The 15,583-nt window shown below is 34.9% G+C and overlaps 1 protein-coding gene across 3 annotated transcripts in view; it reads left to right on the forward strand.

Annotated features, from left to right (window-relative positions):
• YTHDC2 (YTH domain containing 2) overlaps positions 1-15,583 on the forward strand; it is a 119,488-nt gene that overhangs the window by 78,115 nt on the left and 25,790 nt on the right. For all 3 annotated transcript variants that reach the window (XM_027552613.1, XM_027552612.1, XM_027552614.1), the window contains 8 exons: positions 3,957-4,135; positions 4,375-4,471; positions 4,550-4,637; positions 4,724-4,804; positions 6,667-6,749; positions 9,357-9,462; positions 11,138-11,257; positions 11,577-11,849. In XM_027552613.1, coding sequence (XP_027408414.1) covers positions 3,957-4,135; positions 4,375-4,471; positions 4,550-4,637; positions 4,724-4,804; positions 6,667-6,749; positions 9,357-9,462; positions 11,138-11,257; positions 11,577-11,849 — 1,027 coding nt within the window. The remainder of the gene's footprint in view (positions 1-3,956; positions 4,136-4,374; positions 4,472-4,549; positions 4,638-4,723; positions 4,805-6,666; positions 6,750-9,356; positions 9,463-11,137; positions 11,258-11,576; positions 11,850-15,583) is intronic.

A 15,583-nucleotide genomic window follows, 5' to 3' on the forward strand; every position in this document is an offset into this window, starting at 1 on the left:
ATGCAAACAAATAGAGGAAAACAATAGAATGGGAAAGACTAGAAATCTCTTAAAAATAATAGAGATACCAAGAGAACATTTCATGCAAAGATGGGCTTGAAAAAGACAGAAATGGTATGGACCTAACAGAAGCAGAAGATACTAAGAAGAGGTGGCAAGAATACACAGAAGAACTGTACAAAAAAGATGTTCATGACCCAGATAACCACGATGGTGTGATCACTCACCTAGAGCCAGATATCCTGGAATGTGAAGTCAAGTGGGCCTTAGGAAACATCCTATGAACAAAGCTAGGGGAGGTGATGGAATTCCAGTTGAGCTATTTCAAATCCTGAAAGGTGATGCTGTGAAAGTGCTGCACTCAGTATGCCAGCACATTTGGAAAACTCAGCAGTGGCCACAGGACTGGAAAAGGTCAGTTTTCATTCCAATCCCAAAGAAAGGCAATGCCAAAGAATGCTCAAACTACCGCACAATTGCACTCATCTCACACGCTAGTGAAGTAATGCTCAAAATTCTCCAAGCCAGGCTTCAACAGTATGTGAACCATGAACTTTCAAATGTTCAAGCTCGTTTTAGAAGAGGCAGAGGAACCAGAGATCAAATTGCCAGCATCTGTTGGATCATCAGAAAAACAAGAGAGTTCCAGAAAAACATCTATTTCTGCTTTATTGACTGTGCCAAAGCCTTTAACTGTGTGGATCACCACAACCTGTGGAAAATTCTTAAAGAGATGAGAATGCCAGATCATGAAGTTAAAATATATTAAAATGTCTATTATTCAGGAATACAAAATATTTATTTGACTTGGGTTTTTGTATTATATTACATCTATAGATTTAGTCTTGAATATTTGTTAGGAATACCAGACAACCTGACCTGCCTCTTGAGAAACCTGTATGCAGGTCAGGAAGCAATAGTTAGAACTGGATATGGAACAACAGACTGGTTCCAAATAGGAAAAGGAGTATGTCAAGGCTGTATATTGTCAACCTGTTTATTTAACTTATATGCAGAGTACATCATGAGAAACGCTGGGCTGGAGGAAGCACAAGCTGGAATCAGGATTGCCGGGAGAAATATCAATAACCTCAGATATGCAGATGACACCACGCTTATGGCAGAAAGTGAAGAAGAACTAAAGAGCTTCTTGATAAAAGTGAAAGAGAAGAGTGAAAAAGAAAAGTTGGCTTACAGCTCAACATTCAGAAAACTAAGATCATGGCATCCCATCCCATCACTTCATGGGAAATAGATGGGGAAACAGTGGAAACAGTGGCTAACTTTATTTTTCTGGGCACCAAAATCACCGCGGATGGTGATTGCAGCCATGAAATTAAAAGACGCTTAGTCCTTGGAAGAAAAGTTATGACCAACCTAGACAGCATATTAAAAAGCAGAGACATTACTTTTCCAACAAAGGTCCGTCTAGTCAAGGCTATAGTTTTTCCAGTAGTTGTGTATGGATATGAAAGTTGAACTATAAAGAAAGCTGAGTGCCGAAGAATTGATGCTTTTGAAGTGTGGTGTTGGAGAAGACTCTTGAGAGCCCCTTGGACTGCAAGGAGACCCAACCAGTCCATCCTAAAGGAGATCAGTCCTGAGTGTTCATTGGAAGGACTGATGATGAAGCTGAAACTCTAATACTTTGGCCACCTGATGCGAAGAGCTGACTCATTGGAAAAGACCCTGATGCTGGGAGTAATTGAGGGCAGGTGGAGAAGGGGACGACAGAGGATGAGATGGTTGGATGGCATCACCGACTCAATGGACATAGGTTTGGGTGAACTCCAAGAGTTGGTTATGGACAGGGAGGCCTGGTGTACTGTGATTCATGGGGTCGCAAAAAGCTGGACACGACTGAGCGACTGAAGTGAACATCTATAGATTTAGTCTTGAATATTTATTAGATGAAGTAAACATTTGACGTATGAAATTAGTTTTATCATTTTAATTTCATTAAATGATAAAGTAGTGTCTCAAAATTCTTGGCAGATCCAAATGCTAATTCTGGGGTGGTGGGTTTTGTTGTCATTTCATTAATTGCACCCAGAACTTGCAGTCCTTTTAATGCTAATACTTTGAAAGTTCCATTCTTATGGTGTTAGGTCTAGCTTACTGGATACTACAGATTACCACATAAAGCAGTTATCTGGATAATATTTTATTTATCCCGGCTAAGTCAGCTTTCTTTTTGTTCCATAGATCATGATATTGTCAATTATAAATTTAAAATATTTAAATTAAATTCATTAGGTTTCCTGGATTGATAAAGTTTATAGCTTTAAACAACACAAAAGTAAAACAATAAACTTGAAATGGTGTAAGTTGGACTTAAAAATTTTAAATACTACAGTTATAAAGTTGAAAAAGGTTCATATTTTTCCTACTGAATGCAGTCTTATTTTTCTCCTAAACTCTTTAAGAGACATTGAGCTGAACTGAACTTTCTAGAAATCATATTGATAATTTCTAGTGATGGCAATAGTCTATATTTTTACATACAGCATGAAGAAACAAGTGGATTATTGCAGTAATTTCTGCTGATGCTGGCTTTTGGGAAATAGCACAATCAACCTACTTTTAGTTTGAGGTGAAGTGAAAGTCGATCAGTCATGTACAACTCTTTGCAACCCCATGGCCTTTACAGTCCATGGAATTCTCAAGGCCAGAATACTGATGTGGGTAGCCTATCCCTTATCTAGCAGATCTTCCCGACCCAGTAATTGAACCAGGGTCTCCTGCAGTGCAGGCAGATTCTTTACCAACTGAGCTATTAGGGAAGCCTACTTTTAGTATAGGAGAACCAAATTAACAGTCATGTTAACTTGGTACCTGTACAGTTCTTTTATTTTTAATGAGAACTATTTTTCAGAATATTGTTTATAATAATGAGTAGTTAGAAACAACCTATTAAAATATAAGTGATCACCAAAAGTTTGTGTTTTTTAAGTTTTATTTATATTCAATTCACATATCATATAATTCACCTACTTTAGTGTATATTCCAGTGGTTTTTAGTATGTTCAAAGAGTTATGCAATCATTACCACAGTCAGTTTTGATAACATTTGCATCACCCCAAAAAGAAACCTATGCTCATTAGAAGTCTCTTATTTTCCTCAACTTTCCCAGCCCTAGGCAACCACTAATCTACTTCCATTTTCTATAGATTAATATTCTGGACAGTTCATATAAATGGAATCATATAATCTGTGGTCTTCTATAATTGGCTTCTTTCACTTAGCATAATGTTTTCAAAGGTCATCCATGTTGTAACATCCTTTTAATGACTGAGTAATATTCTATTTTCTGGGCAGACTAGTTTGTTTATTCATTCATTAAATGATGAACAGTTCAGTTGTTTCCACTTTTGGGATGTTATGAATAATTACTGGTATAAATATTTATGTACAGATTTTTATGTGGACAGATATTTTAATTTCTTCTTATCTATATTCTTAGGAGTCTAACTGCTGGGGCACATGGTAACACTGTGTTTAACATTTTGAGAAACGGCCACATTGTTGTCCAGAGTGGTTACATCATTTTACATTTCCACTCCGGTTCCAGTTTCTTCACGTCCTCTCTCACACTTATTATTATTTGTTGTTTGATAATAGTAATTCTAGTGGGTATGAAGTGGTATCTCATTGTGGTTTTGAATTTCATTTTTCTGATGACTAATGATGTCATGTGCTAGTTGGCTGTTGCTATATTTGCTTTGAAGAAATGTCTTCAAGTTGAGCTTTTTAAAAAGCACCTGTTGCCAAGTTTTACTTTGAATAATATACTTGAAACCAAAATATGAATTACATTATAGCTGGAGAATTAATTGTCACTTGACCTTTTAGAGTATATTGAAAATGTGAAGGTGGACATAATGGGAATAATTGGCAAGGGTTACTCTCTTTAATGGAATTCGACTTGATCTATTTTTTTTTTTTTTTCTTCTAGTGCTTCTTTGGAATTTGGAAATCTGGATGAAAGCTCTTTGGTTCAAACAAGTGGAAGTGATCTCAGTGCAGAAGACAGAGAGCTTCTGAAAGCTTATCACCATAGTTTTGATGATGAAAAAGTAGACTTGGATTTGATTATGCATCTTCTATACAATATCTGCCATAGTTGTGAAGCTGGTAAATGAGTATTGTCTAAAAGAACTGGAACAAAAATATATTCTTTGATTTAGAAATTAATATTTTGTGTATATAAATTTTTATATAATTCCATTGATAATAATGCACAGTCTCTTTAAATGTCATAAGTATTAGAGCTTATCAGTACTTGAAAACACATATATAGTTCATTATGTTTAGTTTTGATTGATTCTTATTTTAAAAGAGATTAAATGTTAAAAAAATCATTCTTCTTCAAGGTGCAATATTGATTTTTCTACCTGGATATGATGAAATTGTTGGTCTGAGGGATCGCATCCTGTTTGATGACAAGCGGTTTGCTGAAAATGCACATAGGTAAACGCTAACACTTTGCATTTATTACTTTTAATAACAGTTAGGTACCACAGTATATTTTCTCTTAATTGTCAACAGATACCAAGTCTTTATGCTTCATTCAAACATGCAAACATCTGATCAAAAGAAGGTATTAAAAAACCCACCTGCAGGTGTTCGAAAAATAGTAAGCTTCATAAAATCTTCATTTTTCCATTTTTTTAGTCATTGGTTTTGCATTCATATTAACTATGATATAATATTCTATTGCAGATCCTTTCTACCAATATTGCCGAAACCAGCATCACAGTCAATGATGTTGTCTTTGTTATTGATTCTGGTAAGGTGAAAGAGGTACGTATGAAAAAATTGCATTTTTGCTTAAATGAAGAAGGTTAAGTTCCATAACAATAAATATTTTTATGAGCAGAATTCATCTTAATGAGGAAACTTCTGGTTCTATGATGAATTTGACATAGTAAATGTTGGTTTCACTGAAGTGAATATTCTACCTTAATTCAGTTTGTAGGGTTTGTCTTGTTATTCTAACAGTTTAGCTTCTGCAGCTTCCCTGTGGCTCAGATGGTAAAGAATCCTCCTGCAATGCAGTAGAACCAGGTTTGATCCCTGGGTTGGGAAAATCCCCTGGAGAAGGAAATGACAACCCACTCCTGTATTCTTGCCTTGAGAATCCTATGGACAGAGGAGTCCACGGGGTTGCAAAGAGTTGGACATGACTGAGTGATTAACACACACACACACTAAATATTAGGAAGAAAATGAATCATTTGGCTAGTAACTGAAAGTTTTGTCAATGTGGAAATTTGATTACGTACTTTGTATGTTTTCTTTCTACTTATGGGCATGGACTGTGTCCTTCTTGTTCATTGTTACATTTCCAGTGCTCTGCATGTAGTATTAATGGGTATTCAAAAAATGTTTAGTTCAAAAAAGCCTTCTTTAGTTCAAGAAAACAAATATAAAACCAGGCTTCAGCAAATGATGGCTACCATAAGAATTGGGCCCATCAACTGCGTTTGTAAAAATAAATTTTATTGGAATAATGCCTTGTTCTTGTCCACTTTTACCCATTGTCTGACTGCTTTCACACTGCGATGGCAGATTTGAGTAGTTGCAACAGAGTCCCTCTGCAAAGGCTAAAGAATTTCTGCCAACACCTGATATAAATAAAAGTCAGTGTTTATTTCCTTGTAGTATTGCAGTGCCCACCAATTCTCAGTATTCCTAATTTTGGTCAGTCCTTTCATGAAAGAATTGAAAATTTTTGGTTTTTCAAGGAAATAAATGCTATCCATGTTGGGAAAATACATCATGTCTGCTCTAGTGGGTATAAATTATCATTTTTAATGTGAAAACAAGTTACCTTTGTGTGTTATTAAGAAAACTGATGGTAGTGTCAAAAGTTATTTTATACACAAAATTGGCAAATGTAATATTTTATGAAAAACAAAATAAGCAGCATCTTTTCTAAAAATGTCATAATAAACTATTAGGAGAACCCATTTATATTTATCTATGTAGTTATTTTATGAAAAGGAAGGTATAAAGTCACTAGAGTATATATATTCTAGTTAACAATGTATTATTTAAAAATATTTCTCTATAGTAAATTTTCACTTTAGTAGTGAAAATATGGGGTTAGTAGTGGTTCTTTTTTACTTTCTCTTTTGTAACATTCTGGATAGGCTAATACATTAGTAGTTCAGCAGGAGATAAAATGGATGGGGTTGAAAATTCTTCATTTGGAAATAGGATTACTTTAGTGATTATTACTGTTCTCGCCGATCAGCTTCCTGAAAATTATGTCAGAAAATGTCTTTCCCTGATGACTCCTATTCCCCACAGTGATGTAAATCTGATAGAAAATGACCTTAAGAGAATAGATCAGTTCTCTACAATCTTGATGCTTTATGAGAACTGACTGCCATTATCCAAGTGTAGTAGAGTAAAACAGATAGCGTAGCAAGGCACAGCATGAGGAAGTTTTACAGTTCTTCAGAGTTTAGTTTTCCTTTTTTTCCCTTAGAATGATTATAACCAGAAATCTGGATTTTTAAAAAAAATCAGTACTCTGTGCTAATTAGTCAAAAAGAACTCTGAATTAAACTGGGCATGTTAAAATATATTCATAATGTTTCCTATTTCTTCTTAAATACCTTTTATGTATTAACATGAAGGTGATTTAAATATTACAGAAATCCTTTGATGCACTGAATTTTGTTACAATGTTAAAAATGGTATGGATTTCCAAAGCTAGCGCCATACAACGAAAAGGCAGGTAATGTATATTTAATGAACATTCATTCAATTCCCATTAAAATGGGAACATATTTAATGTATATTCTACTTTCTATAAAATGTTGAAATCTTCATGTTTGTCTTAATTTTTATATTATTTTTTCAAAGCAGACAATTTTAATACTTATTTTAAAGTCAAATTTAGGTTATGTTAAAAGTAAAAATTTTTGCCTTGTATAACCTACACTCAGAACATGTAAAAAATTTAAAAAATGAAAATAAAAGCAATGTAAGATAAGACTAATTTCTATACTGTACAAAAAAACTCGGAATAAATCAGTTAAATTAAGATCACTACATTAACCTCATGTATGCTGCATGTATCTTGCATATATGTGAAGAAAGGCAAATTAATGAGGTACTAGTTTTTGCTTATCAGATTGGTATCAATGAAAATTTTTAAGTTGGAAAAAGCATAGATCATAGGCTTTCATAGTTTGTTATTGGAAGTGTAAATTGGTGTGACTTCTTCACAGGATGATTTGAAATTGTTTATCCAGATCTCCCTTTTTGCAGTGGATTCCACTTCCCATAATTTATCCCGAGTATACTTGCACATGTGTGCAAAGATATATGTTTAAGAATGCTTTTAGTAGTATATTATTAGTAGTGAAAAATCTGGGAACACTGTAATGTCCATAAATAGTGAAGTGGTTAAGCAAATTATATTATTGCCACATAATGTCTTACTTAGTAACTGTTAAAAGGAAATATGTAGATATATGTGTCTTATGTGGATAAGTTTTCAGAAACTTGTATTAATTGAAAAAGTAAGGTATAAAGCATATATCTAGTATTTTCTTGTGCTAAAAAGTATCTGTATATGTTTATATATGTATTTAGACATACATTGTCAAGGCAGAGAACATTAAAAAACAGCGGTTGTTGATTGAGAAGGAGGACAAAACAAAAGATTATATTATCTAAACTTAGCTGATAAAGCAGCAACAGAGTTTGAGAAAATTGACTCCAATTTTGAAAGAAGTTTTGTGGGTAAAATGCTATCAAATATCATGGCATGCTTCAGAGAAATCATTTATGAAAGGAAGAATCCATAAATGTGGCAAACTTCATTGTTGTCTTATTTTAACAAATTGCCATAACTTCCAGCCTTCAGCTGATCAGCAGCCATCAACATTGAGGCATGACCCTCCACCAGCAAATACATTATGACTTTGAAGGCCCAAATGATGGCTAGCATTTTTTTAGTGATAAAGTATTTTTAAAATTAAGATTATACACATTGTTGATTTAGATGTAATGGTATTGCATGCTTAGTGTACTAGAGTATAGTGTAAAACAACTCTTCTGTGTACTTGGAAACCAAAACATTCTTGTGACTTGCTTTATTGTGTGTGCTATATTGTTTATTGTTGTTTGTTATTATGTTTATTATGTGTGCTTTATTGCCATAGTCTGGAACTGAACCTGAAATACCTCTGAGGTATGCCTGTAAATAATTCAAGAGGTACTCAGGAGAGTAATACTGGTGATTGTATGTTCAGGGGTAGGGAATAAAGTGGAATGAAGGATGTCTTACAGGTTTCTAAGAAAATTTTGTGGATGGTGGTGCTATTGTTAGGTGAAATGTGAAAACTGGTGATATGAGGACAGTTAATTTTTGATTGTGTTGAGTTTGAATTGACTGTGGAAAATCCAGGGGGAGCTAAGAGACTTCTGAAATACAGGTCCAGATTAGGATAATGAGACCTATATGGATGAAGTTTGAAGTTACGAGGATTATTAATATCACTTGGGAGAGAGAGTAGAGTAAGGAGAGCAGAGATCTGAGGTCTGACCTCAGAGGAACGTCAGCATTTAAGGACTGTGGAAGGATAGGAATTTCTTAGAGGAGGCTAGATCGGGTGGGAAAACTAATGTGTATGTAGTCAGGGAAATGGTGAAGGAAGGAATGGTCCAACAATGTCAGATTTTCTAACTTGTATCACACTGTGTTATAGTTATGTTTGTCTCTGTGGATTGTGAACTTTGTGGGAATAGGGATATTTCTGTATCTCTGTCACTTGGTATTAGCCTTGCTATTAGCTGATACAAGGACATTAAATGAAATTAAAAGTCACTGCTTTTCTTCAAGGTATATTTCTGGTACTTTCCAGAAAATTATGCAAGTCTCTGATGATGGGGTAAATGACACTCCTTTAGAGTTGTATAAATGCATAACTTCCACAACTCTAATCAGTGGACCTAAACACAGTGCTTGGTATCAGCTTCATAAAACTGATTAAATTGCTATATATTTATTCATACTTTATTTTTTATTTACTTTTATTTGTGTGTGTATATATATATATGTATGTATATGCATTAAATTTTTTACCATTTTCTAGAAGTGTTACTTGTCAGGTAGATATCATTCATAAATCTCATTTGTAAATGAAATAATTGAATTTCACACCTATGAAGTATCTTTTCAAAGGTTAGGGGATCAGTATCAGAGTACAGATTCAAACTGAGATGACCTGATACTGGTTTATTGTTCTGTCTCCTAAATCACATTGCTTTTACAGTTTCCCTGTTATGGTTTTTATTCCTTGTTTGAGCCTTAATTTTGTGTTTTAATTTTAAGGGCAGGGCGATGCAGACCTGGAATTTGTTTCCGACTGTTCAGTAGACTTCGATTCCAGAATATGTTGGAATTTCAGACTCCAGAACTTTTGAGAATGCCATTACAGGTGGAAATTTACTACGTTCTAAAATGCTATTTTTGTGGGTGAGGGAGGAAAGGGGTCATTTCAAATTAGACAGATTGGACTTAAAAATAAATCAATTTATAAAATAAAATTCTAAAATATATATTATGGAGGGTGATTATATAAAACTAATATTTTTTCCTATAAGAAAATTTAATTCAGAAACCTCCAAAATTTTAAAGAGCTGCCTGAGTGCATTTCAGTTATGGTATAGTTTGTAAATATACTATTTTTTACTGTAACATTTTAGGATTCTGTCAACCACATCCATATTTCACCTTTTAAATTCTCAATGAGAAGTAGAAAACAAATCATTCAAGGTCCAAACGATAATATCAAAATCTCAGTTCAAGTTGCTGAGCTTACCTTGTTAGTTTTGGAACTGAGTTCACTGAGATTTACTAGTCTATATTAATTATTTTCCTTTAAGTTTTCTGACTTAATGGAACAATCAAACACTATGTAGTTTGTTGGGAAAACTATCAGAAGTTCATTAATTTGATTCTTTGGTGTGCCAAGCTACATGCTAGCTTCCAAATCTTAAAGAGACAGTGGATCATATTATTGGCATCCATATACCTGGATTACTTCCCACTTCTCCATGCCTATGTGTCATTTTCTGTTCTTCTTACGATAAGATGCAGAATTCTTAACAAGAGCCTAAATCATCTCTCCTGCTTGTGTCTCTGGTTTTAATTTTTAATGCATACCTTTCCTCTTCTCTCTACTCATACTAGTAGCTTCAATTTTTCAGGCACATTTTGTTTCTTTGTATCTCAGGGCCTTCACATGTGCCATCCCCTCTCCATAGAATCTACCCCTTTATTCCTTTTCTGATTAACTAATCTTTACATGGGAATTAATGCAGGGGACTTAAGAGATGCAGGTTTGATCCCTAGATCAGGAAGATCCTGTGGAGGAGGGCATGGAAACCCACTCCAGTATCTTTGCCTGGAGAATCCCTTGGACAGAGGAGCCTGGAGGGCTAGAGTACATAGGGTCGCAGAGTCAGGCACGACTGAAGCTACTTAGCACGCACAATCTTTACATCTTAATTTGTGTCATTTCTTTAGAGAATTGTCTTTGACTTCCCATGGCCACCTCCTCTTGCCGTTTCTTGAACCTCATGTTTACGTCTTTAGTTCCTTTTATCCTTCATTATCACAACTGTAATTAAGTAGTTAATTATATAATTATTCTGTTTTTCACACACAATGAAAATCCATGAGGGCAGTGTCTGCCTATGCTCTTCTTTTTCTCCAACTTGATGTGTAGTGCCTAGCATCTATCAAGCACTTAAACATTTGTTGAATGGATAAAAGGTTGTAGAATGCAGTATAAAGGGGGAAAAAAGATTTTTGGACAGTGACTATTATTGTTATATATAAGGACTATGTGAGAAGACATTGCCAGCAGGGACAGTAGTAATCTTGATAGATGTTGATGGAAGATGATTATTAAGATTCTCACACTAAAGTATGAGCCCATATTTCATAGAAAGATCTTTCATGGAATGAGATTATTTCCTTTGCTGTTCATTTTAATCAGGGGCTCTACTAGTCTCTGTTGGGGATCTATAATTTATATGATTTTTTAAAAAATGAAAATCAGCTATAAATGTCAACATTTCAAAATTATTTGCTCTTTTTATTTACAGGAACTGTGTTTACATACCAAGCTGTTAGCCCCAGTTAATTGTGCTATTGCTGATTTCCTTATGAAAGCTCCTGAACCTCCACCAGCTTTAATTGTAAGAAATGCTGTACAAATGCTTAAGGTTGGTATCTTTATAGACTTATTTTACCTGGCTATTTTACTTGAAATTTAAACCAACTGATAATATGTCTTAACTACTTTTGTACCTTAAAAAATTATCTTAATAATCATGTATTTTGAATAATTCTTTTGTGGTAATTATAGTAAAACAGTGGGTATAGTTCATTTTTACATGATATATTTGAAGCAGAAACTTTTTTATGAGATGTAATAGCAAAAGAAAATTTACGTTCTTATATCTTGCTTATGGATTTTTAAGTATAGGGTTTGATTAAACAGTTTTGATCATGTCAAGTTCTATTTTATATCATTTTATTTAGACAATAGATGCAATGGATGCATGGGAAGATCTCACTGAACTTGGATACCATTTGGCTGACTTGCCAGTAGAGCCACATCTTGGTAAAATGGTCCTGTGTGCTGTTGTTTTGAAGTGTCTGGATCCCATCCTTACAATTGCCTGCACGTTAGCTTATCGAGATCCTTTCGTCCTGCCAACTCAGGCCTCTCAGAAACGTGCAGCTATGCTTTGTAGGAAACGTTTCACCGCAGGAACTTTCAGTGACCACATGGCACTTCTCAGAGCATTCCAGGTAATATTGTTGTCATTTTAGTTTTGAAATGTTGCTAAACACATTTCTAGAGTAAGGGTAACAAATTTTAAAAAATAGATATGATTCCATTAATTTTATTTCATTATAAAGTCACATTTTATTAATAGCGCAGAAGAATATCTTCCTACTACTAATATGTTAAAATTATCATATTTTTCTCTAGTTTCTTTCATTTTTTCAACTGTCTCCTTGTGGAAATATGTGTATATATATATTTTTTTACTTTTATGTATATTTATTTCTTAATAAGCTCAAATTCTTTATCTTTAATCATATCTTATTCAGAAATGCTGTAAAATTTTAGTTAAGAAACAACTGTATGTTATTCAAAGTGTATAGAACAAAACTCAGAAGAAAATTATTTTGAATTTAATATCTATTTATTGATTTTTTTAGAGTATATCTCTTTCTTGTGTACTCAGGAAAGTATATTAAGAATTTAATTTTATAAAGCAAAATCCAAAAATCACTTAAAAATTTTAAGATAATGTGAGAAATTGAGGAAAGTGATAAATAGGAAAGAAAGGATAAGAATAGTGAGCCTGAGTAAAGGAAATGATATTGCAATTAAAAAATAATAATTGTAAGCTCTTTTGTGGGCATTATTGAACAGAGGTTGATGCATTGTTATTAATTGGGTATATTAGATACTGTATATTATAATATTAAGTGACAATATTGTAATCAGAGGAAGATTTGGAGTAGAATTCCTATCTAGTCTGTTTTTTTACCCAGCTTTTCAGTTATATTCTGAAGCAAGAGAACTCATTTTCAAAGAGAAGCTTTACTATACTACATATAGGTAATTTCTAGGAATCTCACTTTCCATGCTCACACAGAGTAGGAAGTTGATATAAAGGTTATTTTTAGAGGCCTGGAGTGACAGGATTCTTAGATAATAATGGTATTATGATGGCTTAGTTGGAAATCTCTCATACTTTAGTGGAGGAAAATTAGCAGGCACATCTATAAAAAGGTGAATATTTTTACATAGCTGGGTATTTAGGTTACCTGATACTTCATTCTCCTTGGGAGTTTATAAACTCAGTGGCTTTCATAGCATCATAGCATTTGAGTATAAATTATCTAATGATAATTCTATTTGATTATAAAGTCTTAGATTTTATTTTAAAATTATTTATTCTTAAAAAATTAGATATAGTTGAGATATAACATTATATTAGTTTTAGGCGTAGAGCCTAATGACAGAATTTGTATATATTGTGAAATGATCACTACAGTAAGTCTAGTTAACATCCGTCACTATGTTGTTGTTCAGTTGCTAAGTCGTGTCTGACTCTTTGTGATCCCATGGACTGCAGCATGCCAGGCCTCTCTGTCCTTCACTGTCTCCTGGAGTTTGCTCAAACTCATGTCGATTGAGTGGGGTGATGCCATCCAACCATCTCATCCGCTGTTACCCCTTCTCCTCTTGCCCTCAATCTTTCCCAGCATCAGGGTCTTTTCTAGAGTCAGCTCTTCGCATGAGGTGGCCAAAGTACTGGCGCTTCAGCTTCAACATCAGACCTTCCAATGAACACCCAGGACTGATCTCCTTTAGGACTGACTGGTTAGATCTCCTTGCAGGCCAAGGGACTCTCAGGAGTCTTCTCCAACACCACAGTTCAAAAGCATCAATTCTTCAGCGCCCAGCCTTCTTTATAGTCCAAATCTCACATCCATACATGACTACTGGAAAAACCATAGCTTTGACTAGGTGGACCTTCATTGGTAAAGTTACGTCTCTTCTTTTTAATACATTGTTTAGGTTTGTCATAGCTATTCTTCCAAGGAGCAAGCATTTTTTAATTTCGTGGCTGCAGTCACCATCCACAGTGATTTTGGAGCCCAAGAAAATGAAATCTGACACTCTTTCCCCATCTATTCACCATGAAGTGATAGGACTGGATGCCATTATCTTTGTTTTTTGAATATTGAGTTTTAAGCCAGCTTTTTCCTTTTACCTTCATCAAGAGGCTTTTTAGTTCCTCTTCACTTTCTGCCATTAAAGTAGTATCATCTGCATATCTGAGGTTGTTGGTATTTCTCCCAGCAATCTTGATTCCAGCTTGTGCTTCATCCAGCCCAGTATTTCAAACGATGTACTCTGCATATAAGTTAAATAAGCGGGGTAACAGTATACAATCTTCTGCCCAGTCTTGAACCAGTCAGTTGTTCCTTGTCCAGTTCTAACTGTTGCTTCTTGATCTGCATACAGGTTTCTCAGGAGGCAGGTAATGGTGTCTTGTATTTCCGTCTCAGTAAGAATATTACACAGTTTGTTGTGATCCATACAAAGGTTTTACCATAGTCAATGAAGCAGAAGTAGATGTTTTATGGGAATTCACTTGCTTTTTCTATGATCCAGTATATGTTGGCAATTTGATCTCTGGTTCCTCTGCCTTTTCTAAATCCAGTTTGTACCTCTGGAAGTTCTTATTTCACATACTGCTGAAGCCTAGCTTGAAGGATTTTGAGTATTACCTTGCTGGCATGTGAAATGAGTGCAGTTGTACAGTAATTTAAACATTCTTTGGCATTGCCTTTCTTTGGAATTGGAATGAAAACTGATCTTTTCCAGTCCTGTGGCCACTGCTGAGTTATCCAAATTTGCTGACGTAGTGAGTGCAGCACTTTCACAGCATCATCTTTGAGGATTTTAAATAGCTCACCTGGAATTCCATCACCTCCCCTAGCTTTGTTCATAGTAATGCTTCCTATGGCCCACTTGACTTCACACTCTAGGATGTCTGGCTCTAGGTAAGTGGCCACACCATTGTGGTTATTGGGTCATTAAGAGCTTTATTGTACAGTTCTTCTGTGTATTCTTGTCACCTTTTCTTAATCTCTTCTGCTTCTGTTAGGTCCTTTCCGTTTTTGTCCTCTATTGTGCCTATCTTTGCATAAAATGTTCCCTTGGTATCTCCAGTTTTCTTAAAGAGATCTCTGCTGCTGCTGCTGCTAAGTTGCTTCAGTCATGTCCGACTGTATGTGACCCCGTAGATGGAAGCCCACCAGGCTCCCCGTCCCTGGGATTCTCCAGGCAAGAACACTGGAGTGGGTTGCCATGTCCTTCTCCAATGCATGAAAGTGAAAAGTGAAAGGGAAGTCACTCAGTCGAGTCTGACTCTTAGGGACCCCATGGACTACAGCCTATCAGGCTCCTCCATCTCTAGTCTTCCCCATTCTGTTGTCTTCCTTTATTTCTTTGCGTTGTTCCCTTAAGAAGGCTTTCTTACCTTTCCTTGCTAAAATTTTTTTTCTTGTGATAAGAACTTTTAAGATCTACCCTCTAGTCTGTTAACTAAAATTGTTATCATTTCACAATATATACATGTATTGAATCATTATATTATGCACCTAAAGCTAATGTTGTAAGTCAATTATGTCTCAATAGAAAAAGTCACTCTTGGGGACTTCCGGGTGGTCCAGTGGTTAAGACTCTGTGCTTCTAGCGCAGGGGGTGCAAGTTTGACCCCTCATCAGGGAACTGAGATCCTACATGCTGTGTGGTGCAGCCAAAAAACAAAAATTACTCTCAGATGAACTTATTTACAAAACAGAAATAGAGTCACAGATGTTGAAAACAAGCTTGTGGTTACCGAAGGGAAAAGGAGGAGGGAGGGATAAATTGAGAGATTGAGATTGACATGTGTACACTACTATAAATAAAATAGATAGCTATTGAGAGCTTACTGTACAGCACGGCGAAC

Source organism: Bos indicus x Bos taurus, chromosome 10 (genome assembly GCF_003369695.1).
Source record: "Bos indicus x Bos taurus breed Angus x Brahman F1 hybrid chromosome 10, Bos_hybrid_MaternalHap_v2.0, whole genome shotgun sequence".
NCBI lineage: Eukaryota > Metazoa > Chordata > Mammalia > Artiodactyla > Bovidae > Bos > Bos indicus x Bos taurus.